Source organism: Rhineura floridana, chromosome 15 (assembly GCF_030035675.1).
Source record: "Rhineura floridana isolate rRhiFlo1 chromosome 15, rRhiFlo1.hap2, whole genome shotgun sequence".
Lineage (NCBI taxonomy): Eukaryota > Metazoa > Chordata > Lepidosauria > Squamata > Rhineuridae > Rhineura > Rhineura floridana.
In genome coordinates, this window is record NC_084494.1 from 29,199,063 (window position 1) to 29,224,878 (window position 25,816).

Consider the following 25,816-nt stretch of genomic DNA (forward strand, 5'->3'; position numbering starts at 1 on the left):
GCAGCCAATCCAGACTTCCTCTCCCTGCTGGCCTCTCAAACAAGCATTCCATGAGAGTATGGGAGTGCAATCCAGAAGCAGGCAAAGCCTCTCCTGCCTTGCTCAACAGATGATGGGGATGGGACACTGCTGCAGATCCAGCTTGTCTCTCAAAGGGTGCAGCCAATACAGCAGCAGGTAAAGCCTCCACCCTTCCCAACAGATGATGGGGGGGGAGTCCTGAGGTAAACATGCCAAAGGGTTGAAATCAGGGAACCAGAAGGAGGGGAGATCAGCTTCACTCCCTCCAGGACACTGGATCTGTCTCTCTCTGTAGCGTGTGTATGTGCAGTGTAAGTCATGTTGACCACTGAGGAAAACTTGAAAAACTCTGGAATAAAATATATGCTCTTGGTGGCTCAGCCACCTTATTTTTAACTTTAAAGTGATCTGGGTGCAGTAGTGTTCTGAAGTATGGATGGGGCAAAATTGATTCAGTTACACTTAAAGGCGAAGCCACTTACTTCACACTTCTCCAAATTTTGCAATTCTCCAGGCAAGTAATAAGTGCAAAACTACATATACTAGGGTAAAGTGTGCATAAAAAGTATGTATTAGTGAAAATAATATACAAAATGCATTATATTTTGCAAAAATGTGCACATTAGACAAAATTGCATACAAAAATGCTAATGTGTTTTCGTGAGGATTTTTTTTTAAAAAAATGCAAATTGCTATGGAAATGTGGAATACCAAACTTAAAATCTGAAAAAAATGAGAAATGGAGAGAAGCCAAAATCTGCTGATTCACACATTCATATTCTAGGGAATTTTTAATGGTAGGGATTTATCCCAGGTGACCACCACAAAAAAGCACAAATCCAACACACTTCCAATAAATGAAAGGGGTAAGATATATCCTGATGCAAGTCTGGGCAAAGACATATCCAACAACACGTTGCCCCTTCTAACTGTGTTAAGAGCTTTATTGGAGAGCATATATATGTGTGTGTGTGTATATATCCCTATTAAGGACGGATGAGATTTCAATTCAGTTCACATTTCAAGCCGAATCTATCAAATTTGCACTTTCCAAAACACTATGAGAACTGAAATAGCCATCCATTGAAATTCACACTTATTTGAATTTTCCAGTGCACTTTGCCAACCAACCAGTGTTTATAAAAATGTATGTATTAAGGGAAAGTGTGCATAAAAATAAATATACGAGTGAAAATAACATGCAAAAATGCATTATATGACGATAAATGGTTTGCAAAAAATGTGTACATTAGTAAAAACTGCCTACAAAAATGTGTTAGGAGAAATTTGCACTAAAATGCTGGAGGATTTTCATGAGGATTTGTTTTTTTAAAAAATATATATCACAAACTGCTGCAGAAATGTGGAGAACTGAATTTAAGATTGGAAAAATGAGAAACTGAGAGAAATGAAATTGACAAATGTTTCCATCCCTAATTCATTTACTTATTTGTTAGCTAGTTACTTAATTATAGGCATTTCTACCCCACCTTTCAACCAGATTCCCAGGGCAGCTTACAACAGTTAGAAAATGCAATACAATTACAGCCAGTTTATCAACCACAGCACATTTATTAAATCTGCTTACTTATCAACAGCTGTATAAAGCCTGTATCACGGAATGAAGGCAGATGCATGATGCTAAATTAACTAAACAAGACACTGGCATAAGAATGCCATTTTGTTATTATCCATCATTGGACTGTATTCAATTAACTTTTACTCAGATTAGACTCAATAAAATCCTTTTTCCTCACAGCTGCTGAGCTTCTATTTCTGCTGCTAGCTTAAATAAAGTTACATTATTTACAGTAACCCTGATCTGCAGTGTCTGGCTGTTGTTTTTGCTGCAAGGAGAGATCAGTGACAAACATAATGAATGCAACAAGGCTAACAGCATCTTCTCTGGTATTCAAAGAGAACCCAGTGAGCAAAGAAAATGGTGCACAGCCGCAAAGGCCTGACAGGTGCTACAGCCCCTGTGGACAACAGATCCCTGCTTCCGCCCCTTCACAGCAAAGCAGGAAAACCCAGCATTGTAAACAGGGTAACCATGTATCTTACATGACAGAGGACAGCCCTCTATTTCCAGCCCTGCATTTAAAGGTGTCCTCTGTTGAGGGATGTCCAGTTTAAGGACCATAAAAGGGGAGAGCAGGAGCCTTGAAGTTGTCCATTGACAGTTAGCAGCACCTAGTCATCCAACTGAGAAGAAACTTAACTCAGCTGGCGTCTTCCCTGTTATGGTAAGATGTATTTCGGGTTCAGTGACAGTCCAAAATTGCATCTATGCACATAAATTACCACAGGCTATGATGAGGATGAGGATGATCACTATCCACCCTTCACCAGTAGATCCCAGAGTTTGTTGTTTTTTAGGGGGCAATGCATAACTGGCCATCCTAGGTATGAAAGGAATGCCCTCGATTGCTTATAAGTTGTTTACAGAGATGTGTTAAACCCGGTTGAATGCAGAATGAGAGGCAAAAAGATGATGGGGGGAGCTTGACCCCTCCCTTGTTTGTGAGGGAAAGACAGGGGAGTCTGTTTGTTTTGGAGGGGCAGGCTATTAAGATATGGGCCTCCCTCTCAGCAGAACCAGGGAGCGACTAGGCCGCTGCCCAATATCTATCTCCTTCCCCTTTGTACTGGATTTGAGGCCTGCTAGTATTTACTTGGAAGTTAGACCTTTCCTGCTGCTTTCACTCTATCCCCTTGCTGCAGGCCCTACCCCACCCCTAGCCGCATAGCAACAAGGTCTGCTTCATTTGCAAAGCCAGGTTAGGTAAAGACTTCTTGAGGCCTATGGCAGGTTTATTCAGAACAAAAAGCCCCAATGAGTGAACTAGGGTATGGACATTGACACTCAATGCCAGACTTCTAGTTGAGGCCAGTGAGGTTCACACCCAAGGAAGTCGGAATAGCTTTGCAGGAGCAAAACTCACAGCAGCTTAAACAGGTATTGTTTGTAAGCAAGGGTAGGTGGGCAGGTTGCAGCATTTCAAGATAATTCTGGCTCCCCCCCCCCCCCCGTTAATGTATCTGTTTTTCCTTGCTTCCATCTGTGTCTCTTAGACTAATTTAAGAGGGGATGATGAGTAAAATTCATGGAGGATAAAGCTGTCAGTAGTTACTAGTCATGACAGCTATATACTGCCTCCAGCATCAGAGCATTATGCCCCTGAATACCAGTTGTTGGGGAACAAAAGCAGATGGGGCTATTTCCAAAAGCATCTGGTGAGAAACACGGTGCTGAAGTAGCACTTTGATCTGCTGTAGTAGGGTTCTTCTTTTGTCATTTATTGAGTGCATTTATTTTGTCCCCTGCTTCTTGTCCCACATTCGTTCAGAGTGAAGAGCAGAGGTGCCTGGGCTGAGAACAGTCCCTGTTGCTTTGTTTTCTCTATTGAAGAACGGCTCCAGGTCAGACAGCTCAAGAGAGAGAGAAAGAGAGAGTGTGTGTGTGCTTGAGAAAGAGAGAGAGAATCTGGCCAAGAAAGTGAAAATCCTGTCTTGATGCAGTACCAGCATGGAGATGCTTGGGCAAAATGTCTTCACTGGTCCTTCTGTATGCCAGGTAGGGTTGCCAGGTTCCTGGCCTGAGCCTGTATCTTTAGGAGAAGAGAAAGTCAGCCAAGTGCAGGTGTTCTTGCAACACTAATGAGAAAAACCACAAGGTGGAATTCTCCCTTCCCCCTGCACAACTTTTAAAGATACAGAAGACCTCTTGGAGGCCAGGCCTGGCAACCAAGAGGTCTTCTGTATCTTTAAAAGTTGTGCAGGGGGAAGGGAGAATTCCACCTTGTGGTTTTTCCCATTACAGTGTTGCAAGAACACCTGCACTTGGCTGACTTTCTCTTCTCCTAAAGAGACAGGATCAGTCTCAGGCCAGGAACCTGGCAACCCTAATGCCAGGGGAGTGCTCTATAATATGTTTGGCAGTGGTGGCTGGTGCCCATTTGGGGCCATTAGGGCAGAAGGTAGAGAGGCCAACAGAAGGTGGAGTCAGCCAATGACAGACGGAGCCAGCTGATTCTAGTTTTGGCTCCATCCTCTTCCCTGCTGAGGTCTAGAAGGGCAACATTGCCACTATGGAGAAGGAGGCTGACAGCCAGGGCCACCGCCCCTTGAACTGGATATAAATAAGAAGGCAGGCAGGCGTGAGCAGATTGTAGCTGGTGAGGCAATGCCCCATTTGCCCTAATGTACCAGCCTTCACAGGTGTTTGGGAAGTATGATGGAAAGGGTGAACATATTTGGGAGTAAAGACCGAATATGGCTTCAGGAGAAGATGTCCTCATTTGAATTAGTTGTCATAAAGCCTTTGAAATGCCAGTCCTGTCTGTTAACAATACATGATGTCAGTGGTTGAATCCTTCCACTAACAAAGTGGTTTACTTATATTATTACAAGCTATATATATTTAAAACAGAAAGTCACGTTTAGAAGAAGGTATCTCTGCTTCTTTACTACTTCCCTCATGGCTAGGGAGGAGCCATCCACTTGGAGGGGGAAAGTGCAGATCACCCAACTTACATAAGAGAACTGTAAATTTTGTAGTGGCCCCTCTATTAATGCAATATGGTGATAATGACAAATATCATGATTAATCTCCTTGGTTCAAGCTAGAATGTTTTTTTATTGCAATTTATTTTTAAACTCTAGTGGGGGCTGAAATATTGACTAAACCATTAATATATGATAGTCATCATGGATTCCACTGTATTCCAGACTGTCAACATGACTTTTCTTACATAGGTTAGACCGCTTTTAACTGAAACTCATATTTGCAATTTATGTCAGTGAATTTCCTGTCGGGTGATAAATTTCCTTTTCTCCCCCCTTCTTTTTCTTCTTCTTTCTTTTTTTACCCTACTGATCTGAATGCTTATGCAGCTACGTTGGGCCACAAAATTTGCTCTGTTGTGAAAGTTCAAGTCCTACATCCCACACGGTGGACTTCCCATCGTTATGCAGGCTCTCTTTGGACTTTTCCTCTTCTCTGTGCTGCTAACTACAGGTAAGGAGCAGCTGGTAAGCTCACTTTGTGATGGGTGGAGGGTGTTAGAAAGCAGCTTGGTACAGCCAAAACTCTGTGCCTGTCCTGGAACCATACATCTGTTTTTGGCTTTGTGGGGGAAGGAGAATTATTTTATTAGGATCAATGCAGCCATTCAGATTCAAGTCGAGTGACCACTTTCATATCACTCCAGAAATGAGGAAATGCATGATCAAAGAATGAGGACAAAAGAGAACAGTTTGAAATGTGTGTATGCTAATCTCTATGTATAGATGCAAATTTAGAAAAAAAATTACTGTAACATAAATAAAAATGCAATGCATCTCACCATAGCAGGAGAAGAGTAGGTGATGTGTGTACCTGCTCACTTTGCTGTCCAGGTGCTTACTGGTGGTGGACAACTTCAAGGGCCCTGCTCTTCTTACGGTTCCTTATCTTTAAATGTGACTACCCTTCAAATAGAGGACTCTTTTATTTGTTTGTTTGTTTAATAAATCACTTCCAATGAGACATCCCAATTAAGTAAGTGTACTGCCTTCAAGTCGATTCCGACTTATGGCGACCCTATGAATAGGGTTTTCATGACTCTGAGAGGCAGTGACTGGCTCAAGGTCACCCAGTGCGCTTCATGGCTGTGTTGGGGATTCAAACCCTGGTCTCCCAGGTCGTAGTCCAGGACCTTAACCAGTACGACATCCCAAAGCAATGTACAATGTAGTAACATATATAAAATAATTACATATATACAATTAGAGGACTATTCTCTGTAAAGTAGGACACATGGCCACCCTAGATCCAGAGTGGTATGTCACTTCATTTTTAAAAATACATAGTATAACCCATCACATTGACAGAAGGTTGGTCAAAGAGAGTCATAGAATTGGAAGGGATCAAAGATAATCTTCCGGCCTGCATGCTCCATTCCTGTTCACAGGGCAAGGAAGCTCCAAGGTTGATCCCTGCTTACATGGTGCTTATGAGGGACCATCATCCACTGTCGTTACATGAATGGATCATACGTTTAACTGTGAAAATGGATATTATTATATTATTTATATTAGTTGCTTTCCTCACAAAAGCAACCCAGAGCAGCTTACTACAACCAAGGAGCAGGCAAGTTAATTGGCCTCCTGCGTCCTTGCCTGAAAGCCAAGACTATGTATGGGCTCCCATTCCTCAAGAATGCATGGGAGAATTTTGTACTGAATGCAGAACTGAGCCTTCTGAGAACTTTATCTTCTGTTTCAAAAATATAATCCTACAATTGCAGATATTTAGCATTCGTGCCATCAGAGACACACTTGACATATTTCGGCAATGTCTACTGACATCGGAAAACTATAGTGGTATTTCATGAAGATTTCCAATGGGTGGGAATGAAGTTAAAAGGCTTTGCCGAGTTTATTGCTCTGACCCTGCGACTGCCCAAATCAGAATCAGTTATATATGTCATTTGGTTAGCACACGCTATACACTGGTCAGAGAGACTGGGTTGCCTGGAGATACAAGTTTATATTTTGAAAAAAAAATTTTTTTTTTAAAGTATGCGGTGTACACAGCCAGGTGACAGCCACAATATCCTAGTGGTTGAAAATAGACAAATGGTTTAGGCTAGGACACTGCATTAGCAACCTATGTGGATTTGACACCTTTCTCTCTGGTTGTTAAACATTGAACTTTGCCCACCCCATATGCTTCATGAAGCCCTTTCTCTTCCCTCTTTCAGGTGCCTCTTTGGAGTGTGATACCTGCAAGGGAACAAACACCTGCACAGGCACGAGAGAGGCTTGTACTGAGGGTCAAGATGCCTGTGCCATCTCTTTCATCAAAGTCAGCATAGGTGGGTGAAAGGAATCAAGTCAGCCAGGCCATGACAGTGAACAGGCCATATTCTTGTGCAAAATACTTGCATAAATGAAGCCACCTACTAATGAGTCAGACCAATTCCCCATCTTGCCCAGTAGTGTCCACAATAACATTAGCTAGTCATCTAAGACCTCAGGCAGATGTTTTTGCCATCCAGGCGGAGTTACATGACTTAACTAGAGAGCAAATCTAGGGCCCTTTGTGCAAAACCTAGTCTGTCCTACTGAACAGTTGTCCCATCTTGGTGCATACAGCATGAGGAATGAGAGAGAGTGAGAGAGAGAGCTAGTAGGTTCCTGGGCTTCAAAGCCATACTTAAGGTTCTATAAGGCTTAGATGAAACCATCTGCATACCTTAGTATGGTACTGTTGCAATGCTATCTATGTGAGGCTACCCTTGAAGACAGTTCAGAAACTTCAGCTAGTCCAAAATGCAGTGGCCAGGTTACTGGGCAGGGTTCTATTTAAAGTTCATATAATCCCCATTTTAAAAACAACTGCACTGGTTAACAGTTTGTTTCTAGGGCCAATTCAGTGTTCTGGTTTTGTACTTGTTTTTTATAATCGTTATCATTATACTGTTGTAATCCACCCTGGGACCTTATGGTGAAGGCAGGCATGAAAGTTTATAAATCAATAATAGTGACACTGTCCTCTCACCTCATGCATACCCAGGTACATGACCTACTAGGACTGTGCGATAACACCCCTCACCTTCTCGATATATTCTCCTTTTTCTTCTTTTTGTGTAGATGGAACCAAGTTTGTAAGGAAGAGCTGTACATCCTCTGAGGCCTGCAAAGTGGGAGTAGCCGAGGTGACTTACAGCCAAGGAAAGTACAGCACAGAAAGTATTACCTGTTGCAAAGAGGATGGCTGCACACCTGTCGATCCTAAATGTACTTTTTTTTTTAATTGTCCTCTTTTCCTGCCTATCTCTCAGCATGATCATACTGGGCAGGTGTGCCATAAAAGGGTGGGATGCAATCTCAATTTCTAGTGGATGGCTATGATCAATCAACAAAACCTTGAACAATAGGTTATATTTACTTTCTTATTAATTGGCTGTACTGACCTCAAGTGAAATCTTTGGAACTTTGAAAGGATCTATGTTAACAGGCATATACTGTTTTCCAGAGTTGGGATGACCTTTCCAGTGTCACCCATTAAGAGATAGATGTTTCTCTGGGCAGCACTGAATGGAGTGATGTACCCAGATCCTGTAAGGCAGCCTTCTCACAATTTGCTGCCTTCCAGACATTTTGAACTACAATTCCCATCAACCCCAGCCAGCATGGCCAATGGTGAAGGATGATAGGAACTGTCGTCTTAACTTCTGGAGGGTGTGAGATTGGGAAATGCTGTGAGAGGGTTTGATCCCCTGTGACTGGAAGGCATGAGCCCCTGGGATTCTCTCAAGTCTTTCTTGTGATGGGGGATAGGAGATATAGCCCATGCATGTGGGATAAGCCATGGGTTGGAATTAAAGTCTTTGCCTCCAGTTGTTACACTGGTGGTCCTTGCTCCGGCTCCAGATTGCACCCGGACCATTCACGTCCTCCTGTTGGGAACCAGTCCCTTTCATTCAGTCTCCATCTCCTCTTTAGTACCCTTCTGCTTGGCTGCCCCTGCTCTTGATATGGCAGTGCAGAAAGTGGGGAGTGTTACTTCTGTCCTGACTGTGTTAACATCCAGTCGGACTAGCCACAGCATGGAGCTTTCTTGAGCCCCAGCCATCCTGAGCTCACACGGGGCAACAAATATGAACTGGTGTGGCCCTTATATTGGAGTTGCTTCTGGAATTCCTCACAGCCATCATGACAGTTCTTTCTTTCCTGTTCTAGATAAAGATGTTTCCAAACTTCATAATTCCTTGGTTCAAAATTGCAGCTCATACCTTACTTCCAGTGCTTGCATTTGAAGATTATGTGGCTTGCAAGCTCCATGGTGTCCAGATGCAAAGAACAGACAGAGCTCTGCACAGACCAATCTGTCACTTGAGAACCCCAGGATCTCTGGCTGGAAGTGGTAATGTGAGCTCCAATGTGAGCTGTGGCAAGCTGAAAGGGGGCTGTGCCCTCCTCAAATTGGGATTTTCAATTTGAGCTCAAATTGCATTTTTAAATATCTCCACTTTGAATAAATGCCCTGTCTCTGTATTTTAGCAGTCCCCTTCTTTGTAAATTTCCTTATATTACATTAAGAAACTTAAGTGGTCATATAAACAACATATCCATGCATTATCCCTATAGAAATGTATACATACATTATGGTACAACATGTGCATGACCTGCAGTTTTGTATGCATGTGTGTTATATATTGGGGGGTAGGGTGGAGGATAAAATTCCCAGACTTTTTGTTATTTAAAACTCAACTCTAGATGTACATTGTGACAAAATAATTTCAAAAGTATGTATTTAAATACTTTCTTGAATATGAATTTTCATGCAAGTTTTGTTTAAAAAAACCAGAAATGAATGCAGGAACTGGATGGATCCAACTTAGGACTGCACACATGCAAAAGTGCAAAGGACTGGAAATATTTATTTGTTTTATTTATTTAATTTGTATCCCGCCCTTCCTCCCAGCAGGAGCCTAGGGCGGCAAACAAGGCACTAAAAACTCTTTAAAACATAATAACAACAAATCTTAAAATACATCAAGACAAAGCGTTAAAAACATTTAAAAACTTTTTAAAAAGGGTTAAAAGCATTATTAAAAAACATATTAAGCAATTCTGACACAGACTGGGATAGCTCTCAACTTAAAAGGTTCGTTGAAAAAGAAAAGTCTTCAAAAGGCACCAATAGCACAGATGGCGCCTGCCTAATATTCAAAGGGAGGGAATTCCACAGGGTAGGTGCTGCCACACTGAACATCCGGTTCCTATATTGTGCAGAACGAACCTCCTGATAAGATGGTATCTGCAGGAGGCCCTCACCTGCAGAGCGCAGTGATCGACTGGGTATGTAAGGGATAAGACGGTCTTTCAGGTATCCTGGTCCCGAGCTGCATAGGGCTTTGTACACCAAAACTAGAACCTTGAACTTGGCCCGGTAGCAAATGGGTAGCAAATGAAACTGATCCATCCATCCTTTGTTCAGTGTAGGGGTGGACACATCATTTTATTTCTGGATTATGACAATTTTGCATGTGTTTATTCATAACTTCACTCTATCCTCTTTCTAGGAATGAAAGCATCGGTCAGTTTCATTTCTCTAAGTTTCTCATTTTTCCAATCTTAAATTCAGTTCTCTACATGTCTGCAGCAGTTTGAGTATTTTTTCTAAAAAATAATCCTCATGAAAATTCTTCAGTATTTTAGCATGAATTTATCCTTAAACACATTTTTGTTTGCAGTTTTGACTAATGTACACATTTTTGCAAGCCGTTTCCTGTCATATAATGCATTTTGTATGTTACTTTCACTACTATAATCATTTTTATGCACACTTTCCCCTAATATATGCACTTTAGTAAACATTGGTTGGTGAACTGCACTGCAAAATTCAGATAAGTGCAAGTTTTGAAAGATGGCTCTGTTTCAGTTCTCATATTGTTTCAGAAAGGTATATTTGGCTTTAAATGTGAACTGAATCAAATTTCTCCTCTATCCCTACCTGTTTCTACATTAATCTATGGATTTTTTAAAATAAAAAATCTTTTTGAAAATTCTTATTTAAATACAGATCTAACACTTATTTTAGAATTAAATACGTAATTGAAACATTTATGTAAATGCATGCATTTCTAAGGGTGCAATCTTACTGGCATTTATGCTGGACTGGGGATATAGGATGTGGTGTACCTCTGGTTAGGGCTGGCTCATCTGGGCTATGCTGGCATAAGTCCTTCAACTTGGCTCAGCTAAGGCACAGCCAGCCCAGCCTGGCTCAACCTGGGTTCAGCCGGGGCTCAGCTGAGAGTGGTGGAAGTTAAGCTGGCATAAGTCCCAAAAATGGGCTTGCCAGGGGTGTGGCAGGGGCATGGCTGATGGGGGGGGGACTTACGCCATATCTTACTTCTATTCAGCTTGGTCATGTGACCTCTAGTCCAGATGCAAGTTAAGCCAGGAAAAAGCTCTGCAGCTCAGACAGTGTGCTCCTCTCACAAGGACTCCTGAACGGAGTTAGGATCTGTCATACTTAAGCCGTCTTAATTAACCTATAGGATTGTACCCTTAAGTTATGCTGGCTTCCTCAATGTAGGATTGCTCCCTTAATGTATGTTATCCTAAAATATCATTTCCCCTCCAATTTTGGTATGTTTTATGAGCCAATAATTGTTTGACAAAATATAGAGAAGTATGAAATGTGAAGGATAATCACATTATAGGTCCAGGAGGTGCAAATTAGGTTAGTTTGCTTAAAAATGTGAAGCAAACAAAATTCTCTATCCATAGTGGAGGGTAACTTATCTAAGGTGAGATGCACTATACAAACTCTCTCAAATGTCTCTAACTCCTTTTGCTTTGCAGTTCCACCACGGAACACCAAACCCAATGGAGGGTCTTGCCCAGGCTGCTCTTCTAACTCAGGCAACTGCACTGTGGAAGTTGTGAAGTGTACTGGCTCTGACACTTACTGCATTAGTTTTGTATTGGTTCCAGGTATTTCTGATTATGATTTTATATGCTATGGCCCTTCTGAGTTTTACCTACTTCTATTGCTATGTGGATTGATCTTTAGCACCAATATTGGATTGTAGCTTAGGTCAAACTGAACTGATGTTAATGGCATGAGTGCAATTAATGTGCAAGTTTTTAATACATAAATAGCAGTTGCAGAAAGTTTAGCGCCAATGGGAAATTAAATAAGAACCCAGCTCTTAGCATGGCTCACGGTCCTTTCATCCTAGTAGTGATTTCAGCAGGAAGAAGGGTGAACCTACTTATTAGAGATGGTAGCCAATAGGAATTGCCACATAGGTTCTTTGCTGGTTAGGAGATCTCTACTTCGAGCATTTGGCACAGCAGAAGTTCTGCTGTTATAGGTCTAGATCTACTTACAGCTAGGTCTAACAGCAATCAATCAATTCTTTGATCTACAGTCCACAAGAGAAAAAAGCAGTTCCTAAACTTAGTCTGACCAGCATGTGCTCCCAGTAAGGATTGGGTTCAATAGCTGGTTCTTATCCGTTTGAAATCTGACAAGGCAGCTTTCGGTGTCAATCCACCATTTTTGTTCCCAATTGTTTGTGCAATTGCTGATTTGTACTTTTTTCCCAGCGAAAATGGTAATGAAAATGCTTGTGCTGTAGGCACTTGTTCCATTGAGTTAAGAATGCATCAACTTAAGGGAAAGCTTATTACGAAGACAATAACAAAATTCAGAGCATTTTTTTTTAAAAAAAATGTGCCGATGACAGCTGCAGCCTGCCGTAAGAAATCAATGCCGGTCTAAAAACAATGCAGATTGTCGGATTATGTCAAAATCTGGTAATAAATCCCATTTAGCAAATATTGTTCCCCATCCCTAGCTCCCAGTGACACTTTTACTCATTCCTCTGCTTTGCTTACTTGTTGAGGTTGGGGAGAAGGCACAAGGGCACCTAAAACTGTTTGTTGGTTAACACGTTACAGCAGTTATACTTAAGGATGCATTGCCACTTCAACCAGCATGCAAATCAGGCTGTGTCACAGTGATGCATCTTAGGTTTCATATAATAAAAGGTGTACCACAGTCCCCACCATTTTCAGAGTGAGATCCCTGCCCTATAAAGACAAATCCTGCCCTGGGTCATCTTTTCCATTGGATCGGGATTGTCTTGGGGTGGGGATGAAATCTCTGTCTGTGCACAGAGATGCACTGAGCTACTGATAGATCTTTGCAATATACAAGCATTCCCTCCACGCATATACACATATCTGTTCTAATAACAGAGAATTCTGAAGCAGCTGGAATAATTCCTCAAATGGTTTTTGTGCAGCTTTGGTTGTTAGCCACCTTGAGCATGTCAATGTATGGGATGGATCAGGGTGGGGAGCCCCTAGGCCTCCTTGTCTGACCTTTGGGACTCTTCCAGGCCACACACCCCATTGACCCCATTCTGTGCCCCTCTCAAGAGCTTTTGGCTTGCTGAAATGTGTTCTTGAAACTGTTAAAATACCTCTTCCTTGCTTGGATGGAGGATGGAAAGATGTGCGTGTAGACCTCTGGCTTTTGTGTGGCTGACATGTAGCCTATTGTATAAAGGTAACAGAGTCATATCTGTTGCCCCATCCACTTTTCCACCCACCTGTCCATCACCTTGGAAGTTGCTCAGGAGGAAATACAGCCCTCAGCCTGAAGAAGTCTCCCTCCTCAGGATAAATACAAAACCATTAAACAAAATTGCACCATGCTTGGCTTATTTTGAAATGCTAAGTCCAAGATAGGGATTGGATCTGTTGGCTGGTGCTGGTTCGAAAGCATTCCATTGATCCACAAGCTGCTGCTTTTACCATTCTGTTTTTTCCCAGTTGGAAAAAATATTGATATTCATATCAATATTTTGAAATGAAATATTAATATTTAAAGGAAATGTTTAAAAATTGAAGGAAATATTGATAAAATATCAATATTAATATTTTAGATGCATTGTTTTCAATTTCCAAAAAGAGCTGTGGAAAATCACTAGATAAAAATCTGATCTGCAATGCGAATATGCAAATTAATGGAAAATTTGATACCAGGTCTGAATTGGGCAAAATTCTAGCAAATCTGTAGTCCAAGACAGCATCAAGCCATAAGCAGCGGAGCAGTGAATCTACTTTTAGTCGGAATAGCTTCTTGAAAGTTGACCTTAAAACCTGGAGCGGATTCATTGCTCCATTGACATCAGAGCCACCAGTCTCCTGGCTGTAAGTTACTCATTAGACTCTTTTACTTGGCTGTTCTTTCTTTCTTTCTTTCTTTCTTTCTTTCTTTCTTTCTTTCTTTCTTTCTGTTACTCCTTCCTTAAAATTAACTATGATGAATGAATGTTTTTGTATTTTTGATACTTTGATTTTTAAAAATTTGGTAGTTGAATGCATGTGTTTGCTCTTCTGACTACTCACCTTTGTTTTTTATGTGCAGGGGAGAATGTCGTAGACAAAATCATGAAGGGCTGTATTAGCGAAGCTTCCTGTACCCACTTAAAAACGTACAAAGGGGCTGTTTTTGGTGATGCTCCTTTAAGTAATGTTGAGTGTACCCTAGCTGAGGGCCTTTCACCCGACAAACCCTCTGCTTCTCCTTCCCCCTCTCCCTCATTTGAATTCTTCCTCCTGGTTCTGCTGATGAAGCTCCTGTTGTAATGTGCTTCTTGCAGCATCTACTGAAGAAAACATCCTCCTCCTTTGCATACAACCCTCTCTTGTTTTGAGTTTCGGATGGAATTGCCTTCCTCTATATTTTACCAAATGAAATAAATAAAAGTTGCAAAAGAAATGAGCTTCAGTTATTCTCTGGTTCTACTGATCCCTCAGTCAAAGTGGCCGGAAGTCAGAGGTGAAATAATTCTTTGTGTGAATTCAATACTGGGAGACATTTTACGCAGCTCTGAAGTACCTGAAGGAATAATGGGCTAAGCAAGTGAAAATTTAATACATGTAGTGTTTTACTGAGTGAAAATGAATAAAAGTTGAAAAAGAAAGGGGCCACACATCTGACTTGGGGCTCCTTTTATCAACCGTGCCCACATGCCAGCTGTAAGTGGCTAGACATCTGGCCCATTGAACCCTACCTGGTATATTGCTGCCTGCATGACCATGCCTCTCAATTGCTCTGCCACTTCTTCAGTTGTACGCCATGAAGGCAACTTCTCTTGCCAGTCCATTGGAGTAGGATACCTAGCCCGTATTGCAATTATAATCCAACAGGGAAGCCACTGTCCCAGCAGCTGGTCCCCTTAGGTATTAATTAATCAATGTATCCTGTGAAAGTGCTCCCAATTTGGTTAACTCTTCTGCAGTGCACTGCTAGCATCTTGGTCCCACAGCCTCACCAACTGTTGGCTCTCCCTGGTGCTGCCTAGTATTCTTAGCAATGTCAGCGAACTTCTGCTGAGTGTCGTCCCTGACTGTTCTGGTTGTTTGTGTTGCATTCACACTTCTAGGTGACCCCTTAATTGTGTAACTAAAGGCCTTGCTTCAACCACCCATTCACTCTCATTTCCCACTTCATTTCCCTGTGTCCATTCAGACTCTTCCTCAGATCCCACATATCCCTGTCCCAGGTTTCCGGATCCCAATCCCAGGATGTAATGAGAGACCTTACTTTGGGGGGGCTCGGTATGTGCCCCCGTTTTGCCTGCCTTTGGTGTTTAAGCTTAGCAAACCAAACAGCCATTATAGAAGCCCACTCCTCTGCTAACTCTCCTCTCCCCTGCGCACCTTCCAATGCCTTCTGCAGGAGAGCCTGCTGTTCTTTCAGGGCAATTGTATCATTGGTCTGCTGTTGCACTTGCTTCTGAGTAGCTTCTAAGCACTCCCATGCATTGTGGAGCGCAGTGAGAAAGATTCGTCCTAGTCCTGTCACTGCCTTCTGCCCCCTTCTCCCCCACACCTGGTATCTGCAAGCACTTCAGCATAGCATTGGGAGTGAGGCCCCCATACTCAGCCAACTCAGCATCCCATGACACTGGCGGGGTCACCTGGTTCAATACTTGATCCACTGGAACCCAGGCACTTGTGCCCTGCCACCCAGGGAGGTGGCTCTGGCCCACACACTGGCATGTGTGGTAGGCAAAAAGAAGGCCGGGGAGGCTGTGGGGGGAGGAGACTCTTAAGTGACAGGTGTAAGATGAGCATAGAGGTGACTAGGCCACTGCTTGCATTCCTCTTCCTTCTTACAGGTTCTGAAGCGTGATGAAGTTAGGTCTCTCCTGCTTATTTCACTCTACCCCACTCAGGCCTATTTCACCTATGCAACCTCAAGCTTAGGTAATGAATTCTCAGTCTCTTTATGCACATTAGCTCCTGGGCCAAATTCAAGGTGCTGGTTTTGGTGTGTAAAGTCCTATACAGCATGGGTCCAGGATACCTGAAAGATCATTTAACCCTTCATATACCCAGCCAACTGCTCTGCTGTACAGGCGAGGGACTCCTGCAAATACCATCTTATCAGAAGGTTGGTTCTGCAAAACATAGGAAGCGGACCTGTTGTGGCACCAATTCTTAAATATTAGACAGGCATTGTCTCTGTTGTCTTTTTGGTGTCACCTAAAGATCTTCCTCTTTCAACAAGCCTTTTAAGTAGATTTTTTAAAAGATGTTTTTAAGGCATTTTATTTTAAAATGTTTTTAAGATGTTTTGTTTTTGAGATGTTTTTAGTGTTTTGTTTGCAGCCCTAGGCTCCTTCTGGGAGGAAGGGTGGGATAGAAGTTTAATAAATAATAAATAAAATGACCTTGACTTTTTGTGGTTCAGGGCGGGGAAAACTTGGACCCTCCAGGTGTATGGACAACATCTCTCAACATCCCTGACTGTTCGCTAAGCTGGCTAGGGCTGCTGAGAGTTGCAGTTCAACAAGATCTGGAGTGCCAAAAGTCCTGCTCCCCACCCACCCACTGTAGTTAGTCTGTAGTTTGCTGTTGGACTGTCCATGAAAGCATTTGTAATAGAAAGAATTAGCTAGATGCTTAGCTAGATGATGTCATCACAAAGGGACAACTCTGGAGTTAAGCGGGTGTTAGTAAAGAATTGATCAAGTCAGGCCTGCCTGAGCTGTGTCTTAAAAATACAGTATCTGGTTTCCATGGTAACTTCAGCAAATACAGCTTGATTGATAAACTACAGGGAACCAACAGGGACATTTCATTGCATTCTAGCAAGTTTTGGGAGGCTGGAAGCTATAAAAAAGAAAGCCACACTCAGCCACCTTGCAATGTTAACCTAAGGTAAGAGAAAAAATAGAGAGAACCCTCGCTGATATTTTAAAAAAACATTTCTGCCACCCCACCTGAAATGTCATTAGGATTGCTTTTCCCCCTTCCCCCTTCACAAATGGCTAAATTAAGTGATGGTCAAAATATTGGACTAACATTAATTAAGAGGTTATATCTCCTTTGAAGCTGGAAGTAGCCTATAGCTATCATGACTGGTAGCCATTGATAGCCTTATCCTGCTACCCATGAGAATAATCATACAAAGTAAACAGATGTACACAAATATGGCATAATCCATACAGAAGTCAACTTTCATGGATGATGGGAGGTGTAGTTCAGCAACATCTGGATGGCCAAACGTTCCCCTTGCCTACTATAATGGCTAAAAGGTCATATGATGATGGTGGGCATATGATGATATTCAGAGAAACAGAAGCAAGAAAGAGAGTTCCCTGCCCTTGCAGTCTAAATTTCAGCAGAGAGAGAGAGAGAGTCAATGCAGCGGGGGCAACCACAGAGTTGCAAGAGCCTTTTTTCAGGCAAGATGGCTGAAATACATTTTGAAAGGGAGAAAACTTTCTGAAAGGAGTATATGTGTATGTTAATCTGTGTGAATTGTATTCAGCTACTTCCTACTCAGAGTAGACCCACTGAAATAAAATCTAAGTTAGTCATGTCTGTTAACTTCAATGGGTCTACTGTGGGTAAAACTATTTATTTATTATTTATTTGTTACATTTATATCCTGCCTTTCTTTTTCATGAAACCCAAGGTGGGTTACATATGGTTCCCAGGCGGTCTTCCATCCAGGCACTAACTAGACCTGACCCTGCTTAGCTTCAGCAGGGAGCTGGCCTTATGTGCCTTTAGACCATAGCCTGGGACTACAGCCCTGTATATAGCTTGACTTAACCTTAACCCTCCCTCAACTTTTAGCAGTATTAATTTGTTGTTGGGATCCAACAAATGCTTTAACATTCTAGTTGCAAACAAAGCCAATGACTTCAAAATTACTCCAGGGTAAGATTAAAAAAATAGATGTTATTGGTATCACATTAAGAAACATAGTCTAAGGGTGCAATACAGCTTGTATGTGTGTGAGGCTGGGGGGGAGTTGGATGTGGCAGACCCTGGTTGAGGTGGCAGACCCTAGGCTGAGCTGGCAGGCTCCTGCCATTGCCTGGCTCTGCCAGCAGAAGCCCCTCATCCTAGCTCAGACATGGCACTGCCAGTACCCTGCCGACTAGGGTTGCCAGGTTCAATCCCTGAGACTGATCCTGTATTAGGAGAAGAGAAAGTCAGCCAAGTGCAGGTGTTCTTGCAACTCTGTAATGGGAAAAACCACAAGGTGGAATTCTCCCTTCCCCCTGCACAACTTTTAAAGATACAAAAGACCTCTTGGTTGCCAGCCCTGGCCTCCAAGAAGTCTTCTGTATCTTTAAAAGTTGTGGAGGGGGGAGGGTGAAATCCACCTTGTGGTTTTTTCCATTACAGTAGGGCCCCACTCATATGGCAGGTTACGTTCCGGACCCCCGCTGTAAAGCAGAACCCATTGAATAGAATGGCTTGCGATGCCTGAAAACCGCCGTAAAAGCGGAACAAGTGCCATATGAATGGGGCTTTAGTCTAATTGCGTCTAATTGAGACTGCTGTGTTAGCAAATCGCTGTAAAGCGAAGCACTGTAAAGCGGGGCCCTGCTGTACAATGTTGCAAGAACACCTGCACTTGGCTGACTTTCTCTTCTCCTAAAGATACAGGATCAGTCTCCGGGATTGAACCTGGCAACCCTATTGCCGACCCAATCAGGAATCTGCCTGGGGAGCCGAGCCCAGTGGACGGAGAGCAAGCAGAAGCTGTCGGAAGGTCCGAAAATGGGGCATTCTGGGGGCATGGCAGAGGAGGAGCCTTGGGGGGACTTCCACTGCATCCTCCTCATATTCGGAGTGCTTCTGTGTGTCCTGATCTAGGTAAGGTTTCTGCCGGCCAATAGGAGTAAAATTATTTCCATGTCAGTCAGTGGGGAGTGTTTACTCCTCCCGGTAGGGGTATTTACAGGAGCCAGTTTTTCTGCTTTTCCAGCCCCTGTGCATGCTTTCTGATTGAGCCAGCATTTAGCTGGACCAGTAGCTCCTGGATGGGGAGTGGATGCCATGGAGCTTTCCACCAACTCTTCCTCTGCCGGCCCCCCTCCACCAGCTTCCTATGATTTGGATTGTTCTGTAAGACACAACAAAAACACATTGGGATGTGTTGGACACCCCACCTCATTGTTAATTAAAAGTCTTCACTAGGCTATCAGCAAAACAGAAACCTAAAATGAATATGTATTTTATGATTCTGTTATGGGCTCATAACAGAAACAAAGCAAAAGAAAAAATATACACAGGGCATATGACAAAATATACAACAAGCGCCAACATTTTGTGAAATCAAACTATTAGTAAAACTGGCTTTTAGACTTGAGTGTCACTTATTTTTATATATATATATATATATATATATAGGAACTGATAGCCTCCCTTGAAAATAAATGCTCAGGGTGGCTGCTGGTGGTGGCAATAGATACAGAATCCAAATAGGGTAGTGTTGGCTAGAGAGCTTAATGTTCTTCCCACTTATTGCTCTTTGTGGAGGAAGGTCTAGATAGCAGAAGGGATCCCTGCTTGATGTCTGGGATACGTAAGATGTCTGTGAGAGAGTAGCCTTTTATGAACCTTAGTAAACCTCCCATATAGGAGTAAGGTGAGATCATATCCTCAGGAAGGGGCAGCTTCATTTGAGAGGTGTCATAAAGCCCTTCTGCTTTGCGATATGCTTTTGCAGATCCTTCATGCTGCAACATTTGCTTCACTGTGAACATTTTTGTACTAGGCATCACATTGAGCTCTTCCCATCACCATGCAGGCTCTCCTGGGACTTTCCATCTGCTCTGTGCTTCTTACAACAGGTAAGGAGCAGCTGGTAAGTTCATCACATATGTGTGTGTATGTGTGTGTGTTACTAAGAAGCTCAGTACAGCTGGAACTCTGCACAAACCCCAGAACTGTATGTCTTTGGATTTTGCTCTGTCCAGTGAGTGTGGTGCTATTGCAAAGTAACAGAGAAGGCAACATTGGTGGAAGCAGGATAAGGCCCCATAGCACCAGTGGCACTCTGTGGGATTTTACAGACACATTCACCCCACATAAGTACAAGCTTAGTTAGACCCTGGAAACTTTGCCATACCTAACACAAGTACACAGACTCATCCAGCCATTAGTTTTCCAAAGGTTTCATCCAGCAAACATCTTCCACCAGTAAGCCTGGGTCTAAAGTGGTGTTTCCTTGGGAAGTGTCATTTCCTTGCCTCACGAGGCTCATCTGAATCACCTGGCTGTGAGTTTTGACTGGCCAGATATCCCTCGTGACCACCCTCCCACTCTACTGCAATGCCTACTGACAACCTGTGTTCTTTATAAGCTAACACCCCTTGCCTAGCCCTGCTGTTAACAAGATCACCTTTTGTCATGTGCCTAGCATCTGGATGGAAGTCTCTTTCCTATTTGCAGATCTCCAAATTGCTCAGTCTTTTATTTATTCATTTAATTAATAGGCGTTTGGGCAGAAATTCCTCTCAAAGTGGTTTACAACTGTATACAATACAAATCCATAAAATCACTAAGCATTTAAATATCAATTTTCTTCTCAGGTGCACAGACCAGCATACCATACAATAAAATAAAATCAACCCAAATAGCTTAAAAACAACATCCAATTTGTAGATGTTAACTAGCCCTCAAACGGCATAATGAAAAAAGTAAGTTTTTAAGGCCCATTTAAAATTAGTAAGGGATGGGCTGTGCCTGATCTCACTTGGGATTTAATTCCATAATTGAGGAGGGGGGTACCACTGAAAAGGCTTTTTGACTCAGAGATTGTTCCATGCTTGTCTTTGGCCTAGGAAACTTGTCCTGCTCTGCTGTTTCCTTCAGGCCTCTTTTACCCTGTAGATCTCTGTGGGAGAAGACTTTTTATGTTATGTTAGATTCTTTCTCCTCACCCCCCCCATCTCCTTGCCTCTTAACTGTGTGTGTTATTTTATTTCAGTTTAGTTAGGACCCTTGAGGAAATACAAGTCAGTGTTCTCCCTTAAGGAAAGCTTTTTGTATTTTTGAACCATATTAGGGTGGTGATTAGACTTGGTCCAAGGGAAAACGTATGAAGGCTGGCCTATTGTTGGTCACCCCGTCACTACCCGTCTTTTGTGACCCTCCAAGGAAGTAGAGGAAGCTTGCCCTGTTTGTAAGGGACTGACCATTGATCAATTCAGTTGCACCCAGATACCCAGACTCAGCCATGACAGTGTAGTTGCAGATCACAGTGAAATATAGAGAATCAGCTCTTTCTTCTCACGGTACCCTGATAGTTATTGGCATTTCACCACTCTCTGTGATCTCTACCTTTCCCATTTACTAAATCTCACTGTCTTTCAATGCTTGTGTTATCCAGACCCAAGTCATTTGCTTTTGAGCATCCTCTTGATGCATTTAGGCCTCCAATATGGCTCTCTAATACCCTACCAGCTCCATATAAGGCCACTCTCCTATCTCCATCTGAATAATCCTGACTTTAGTGTTCAGTGATACAGCTTTGCATTTGAGGACCTTTTCTAGTTCTCTCATAGCTGCCCTCCCCAGTCCTAGCCTTCTTCTGATTTCTTGACTATTGTCTCCATTTTGGTTAATGACTGTGCCAAGGTATTGATAATCCTTGACAAGTTCAATGTCCTTGTTGTCAGCTTTAAAGTTAAATAAATCTTCTGTTGTCATTACTTTAGTCTTCTTGACTTTCAGCTGTAGTCCTACTTTTGTGCTTTCCTCTTTAACTTTCATCAGCATTCATTTCAAATCATTACTGGTTTCTGCTAGTAGTATGGTATCGTCTGCATATCTTAAAGTATTGATACTTCTCCCTCCAATTTTCGCACCTCCTTCATCTTGGTCCAATCCCGCTTTCCGTATGATATGTTCTGCGTATAGATTAAACAAATAGGGTGATAAAATAAACCCCTGTCTTACAACCTTTTCCATGGGGAACCAATTGGTTTCTCCATATTCTTACCCTGATTCTGCAGAAATGGCAAAATGGTGCCTGAGATGCAGAACTCAGCTTTCTGAGAATCTCAGCTTTCATTGAAAAAAACAAACAGGTTTTTAGCATTTGTGGCAACAGAGATTGTTTGGGTGATGCCTGCTGAGATTTCAAATGCTACAAGTTCAGAGGTCTCTGAGCTTCATTTAGGTAGTCTGCAGCATGTATGTGAAGGATGGCAGGAGAAGCAGCTATGGAAGTCAGATGCAGTGGCTGCTATGCCATCCTTAGAAGCCAGGGGTCCACCTGGAAGGTGAGCAGACCAGACCAGAAGTGATGGGGGAGGGAGCAGCACTTGAAAGAAGTGGAGAGAATTAGCAGCAAAGTTGATGGGAGGTTAGAATTAAGAAAGATAATCTTGATTTAATTAAAGGTCATACAGCATGTAACACAGTTCATTACAATTGCTACAAGGAGAAAAATCAAGTGGTGGGCCAAGACTCTCAGCAATTTTCAAGTGATCCAATAAAAAAAATTGGGAACCACTGCTATAGGGATATTTATTTATTATTTATTTATTAAATTTATGTCCCGACCTTCCTCCCAGCAGGAGCCCAGGGTTGCAAACAAAAGCACTAAAACACTTTAAACCATCATAAAAACAGACTTTAAAATATATTAAAACAAAAACATCCTTAAAAACATATTAAAACAAAACATCTTTAAAAACCTTTTTTTAAAACTCTTTAAAAACATCTTAAAAAGCAATTTCAACACAGACGCAGACTGGATAAGGTCTCTGCTCAAAAGGCTTCTTGAAAGAGGAAGGACTTCAGTAGGCCCCAAAAAGGTAAGAGATGGCGCCTGTCTAATATTTAAGGGGAGGGAATTCCAAAGGATAGGTGCCACTACACTAAAGGTCCATTTCCTATGTTGTGTGGAATGGACCTCCTGATAATATAGTATCTGCAGGAGGCCCTCACCTGCAGAGTATAGTGATCTGCTGGGTATATAAGGGGTAAGACTGTCTTTCAGGTATCTTGGTCTCAAGCTGTATTGGGCTTTCTACACCAAAAACTAGAACCTTGAACTTAGCCCAATATCACATTAATATTTCCCATTGGTGGGGGTGATGTTTCAGTGCTCTGCAAAGTTTATTGGCCTTCCCTATGACTGGCCAAATCTGAATAAATTACTATAAAGAATTTTAAAAAATCAGAATAATTTATGCAATTTTTTCTTTTTTAAAAAGTACAGATGATGATGATGATGATAATAATGATAATAATAATAATGATAATAATAATAATAATAATAATAATAATAATAATAATAATAATAATAATAATAATAATAATAATAATTGGGTTGTCTCAGTGTAGAAGTTCGGGTTTTCACTTTTTGTCTTTTCTTAAAGTATGATCAATACAGACCCCTATTTCTGGCCACAAAGTCCTGTTGGTTAAAAATAATAGTTCAGAGCCGGTGGGCATGTTGGATCTAATTTGTCTTTTACTAGAACCCTAAGATCCATCAACCCGAGAGAAAGGCAAAATTATGTTGTAGGATATCGTAGAGCTGGAAAAGGGCAACCAAAACGATCAAGGTATGGAGCAATTTCCCTCTGAGGAAAGGTTTCAACATTTGGGGCTTTTTGGTTTAGAGAGAAGGTTATTAAAAGGGGACATGAAATCAGGGTTGCAAGGTTCATGGCCTGAGTCTGATCCTGTCTCTTTAGGAGAAGAGAAAGTCAGCCAAGTGCAGGTGTTCTTGCAATACTGTAATGGGAAAAACCACAAGGTGGAATTCTCCCTTCCCCCTGCACAACTTTTAAAGAGACAGAAGACCTCTTGGTTGCCAGGCCCAGCCTCCAAGAGGTCTTCTGTATCTTTAAAAGTTGTGCAGGGGGAAGGGAGAATTCCACCTTGTGGTTTTTCCCATTACAGTGTTGCAAGCACACCTGCACTTGGCTAACTTTCTCTTCTCAAGATACAGGATCAGTCTCAGGCCATGAACTTGGCAACCCTAACTTGCACACACATCCTCATTCTTGGTTCCAGCATTTTTGGCTTTGTGTTTATTTGTACATTGGGAACCTTTCTCTTAGTGACGACATACCAGTGGAATGAAAGATCAGGATACCTCTGAGCGCTTTCTGAACCTAGAAATTTGTTTTCGCTACCAGAACTAAACTGAGTTCACAGTCCTTTCACACAAAACTACACTTCCTTCATGTCAAGTGGATAATTTAGGTGGGAAAAGGTGATTTTGTTGTGGCTATTGTTAAACAGGTGAGAGTCAGAAACGCTTGCTGATCTACTGCAGATCAGCTGGAGATCTACCACTAGATCCTGGTCTACTTCTGTCTGCCCTGGGTTTAGAGAAGCATCACTTTAGGAGTCCATGTGGACTGTGCCCTCTTCCCTGCTGATAAGTTTGAACTCTGCTCACCCCATATGCTTCATTTAACCTTTTCTGTTCCCTTCTCCAGGTACCTCTTTAAAGTGTGAAACTTGCATGGGAATAAGCACCTGTAAAGGCGAGTTCCGGACTTGTCCAGATGATAACAATTCCTGTGGTATCAATTTTATGGAACATTCAAATGGTGCGTGAGAGGGATCATAAACCAGGCCCTGGTAGTGCATAGGCTGTGATTTCATGCAAGATACAAACATACAATGCCTCCTTATAGTGCCTGTCTTCTTCTTGTTTGTCCACTCTCACTGGCAATGATTATCTAGTGATTCGGGAAGATTTTTTTGCCGACTTGGGGGAGTTATCTCCTTTAACAAGAGTGTGCAAAACATGAGCTGTACTACTCAGCAATTGTCTCATCTTTATGTATACAGTATAGAGGGAGAGCCGATAGGGTCCTGGGCTTCAAAGCCATACTTTCAATACTTTAAGGCCTGCATTCAATCATCTGTATGCTTTACATTGAGAATAACCAAAATGGTGCCCTCCAGATGTTTTGGACTACAGCTGCTATCACCTCTAACCATTGGCCATGTTGGCTGGTTTGATGGGAGTTGTAGTAAATATATCTAGAGGGTACCATAAAGGCTACCTCTGCTTCAGACACCATCCTCTCAGGCATATCCATGCACATCCAACCCACTGGGATTGTGCAGGTTAACACCCCTCACCTTTTAAATATATCCTCTTCTTTTTCAGCAGGTGGTAACAAAACTTTCTTTATGATAAAGAAGAGCTGTGTGTCCACTGCCAACTGTATGTCTGAACCAATTGATTTGACTTATGGGAAAGGGCAGTTTGTCAGGGAAAGGACCTTCTGTTGCAGGGACGTTCCCTGCTTAATACCCCCTCTGGAATGTAAGTCTCCTTCTACTCTTGTTGTCTTCTCCTTTCTGCCTGTCGGCTTGACCATACCCCAGAGATCATGCCAACAACAACATGAATCACAGATTGTATTAATCAGTTTATGAATTGGTTCCTATGACATCAAATGACATCTCTGGAACTTTCAAAGTTTCTGTGAGACAAGCAGCTCAATTTCCATGGTTGGGATGATCTTTGCAGTGATCCACTAAGAGTTAACAGTTCCTCTGACCAGCCCTGAAGGGGGTGACGTACACAAACCCGGATTCTGCAAGGTTTCACCTTATGAGACTAGAAGGTGTTGCTTAAAGTCACACCTGCCTGGCTGGTTTTGCACACACAGAGGCAAACACACCATCAGATCTGAGGAAGCGGGGTCAGCTCCACCACCACTGCCATAATTTTCTCTTTCCCATTCTGGACAGAGATTTTTTTCCCAAACTTCATAATTCCCTAGTTCAAAATTCATATCTCGGCTACTCATAATGTTCACCTACAACTAGTGGAAACTGGTCTGTTAGGGCAAATGGGGCACTCCCCCACCAACCTCAGTATGCCCTCAGCCAGTCCCTCATCTACAACCAGTCCAGGGGGTGGCCCTGGATGTCAGCCTTTTTCTTCTCTGTCTTAGTGGAGGATGAAAACTAG

General features: G+C 42.3%; 1 protein-coding gene across 1 annotated transcript; it reads left to right on the top strand.

The window, feature by feature from the left end:
• LOC133370862 (phospholipase A2 inhibitor and Ly6/PLAUR domain-containing protein-like) lies at nucleotides 1-25,816 on the top strand. Its single transcript, XM_061597740.1, has 11 exons — nucleotides 1-177; nucleotides 3,372-3,444; nucleotides 4,918-5,041; nucleotides 6,768-6,881; nucleotides 7,660-7,806; nucleotides 11,386-11,517; nucleotides 13,967-14,183; nucleotides 15,074-15,162; nucleotides 24,321-24,434; nucleotides 25,007-25,162; nucleotides 25,800-25,816. Exons 3-11 carry the CDS (start codon nucleotides 4,993-4,995, stop codon nucleotides 25,814-25,816), a joined length of 1,035 nt encoding a protein of 344 aa, XP_061453724.1. The 5' UTR covers nucleotides 1-177; nucleotides 3,372-3,444; nucleotides 4,918-4,992.

What these genes read in the sequence shown, in the direction of transcription:
- LOC133370862 (XM_061597740.1), top strand. Translation starts at nt 4,993, where the DNA reads ATGCAGGCTCTCTTTGGACTTTTCCTCTTCTCTGTGCTGCTAACTACA. An exon ending in CTCTGTGCTGCTAACTACAG is followed by an intron (nt 5,042 to 6,767) that starts GTAAGGAGCAGC and finishes TCCCTCTTTCAG; the next exon opens with GTGCCTCTTTGGAGTGTGAT. An exon ending in CCTTACTTTGGGGGGGCTCG is followed by an intron (nt 15,163 to 24,320) that starts GTATGTGCCCCC and finishes TCCCTTCTCCAG; the next exon opens with GTACCTCTTTAAAGTGTGAA.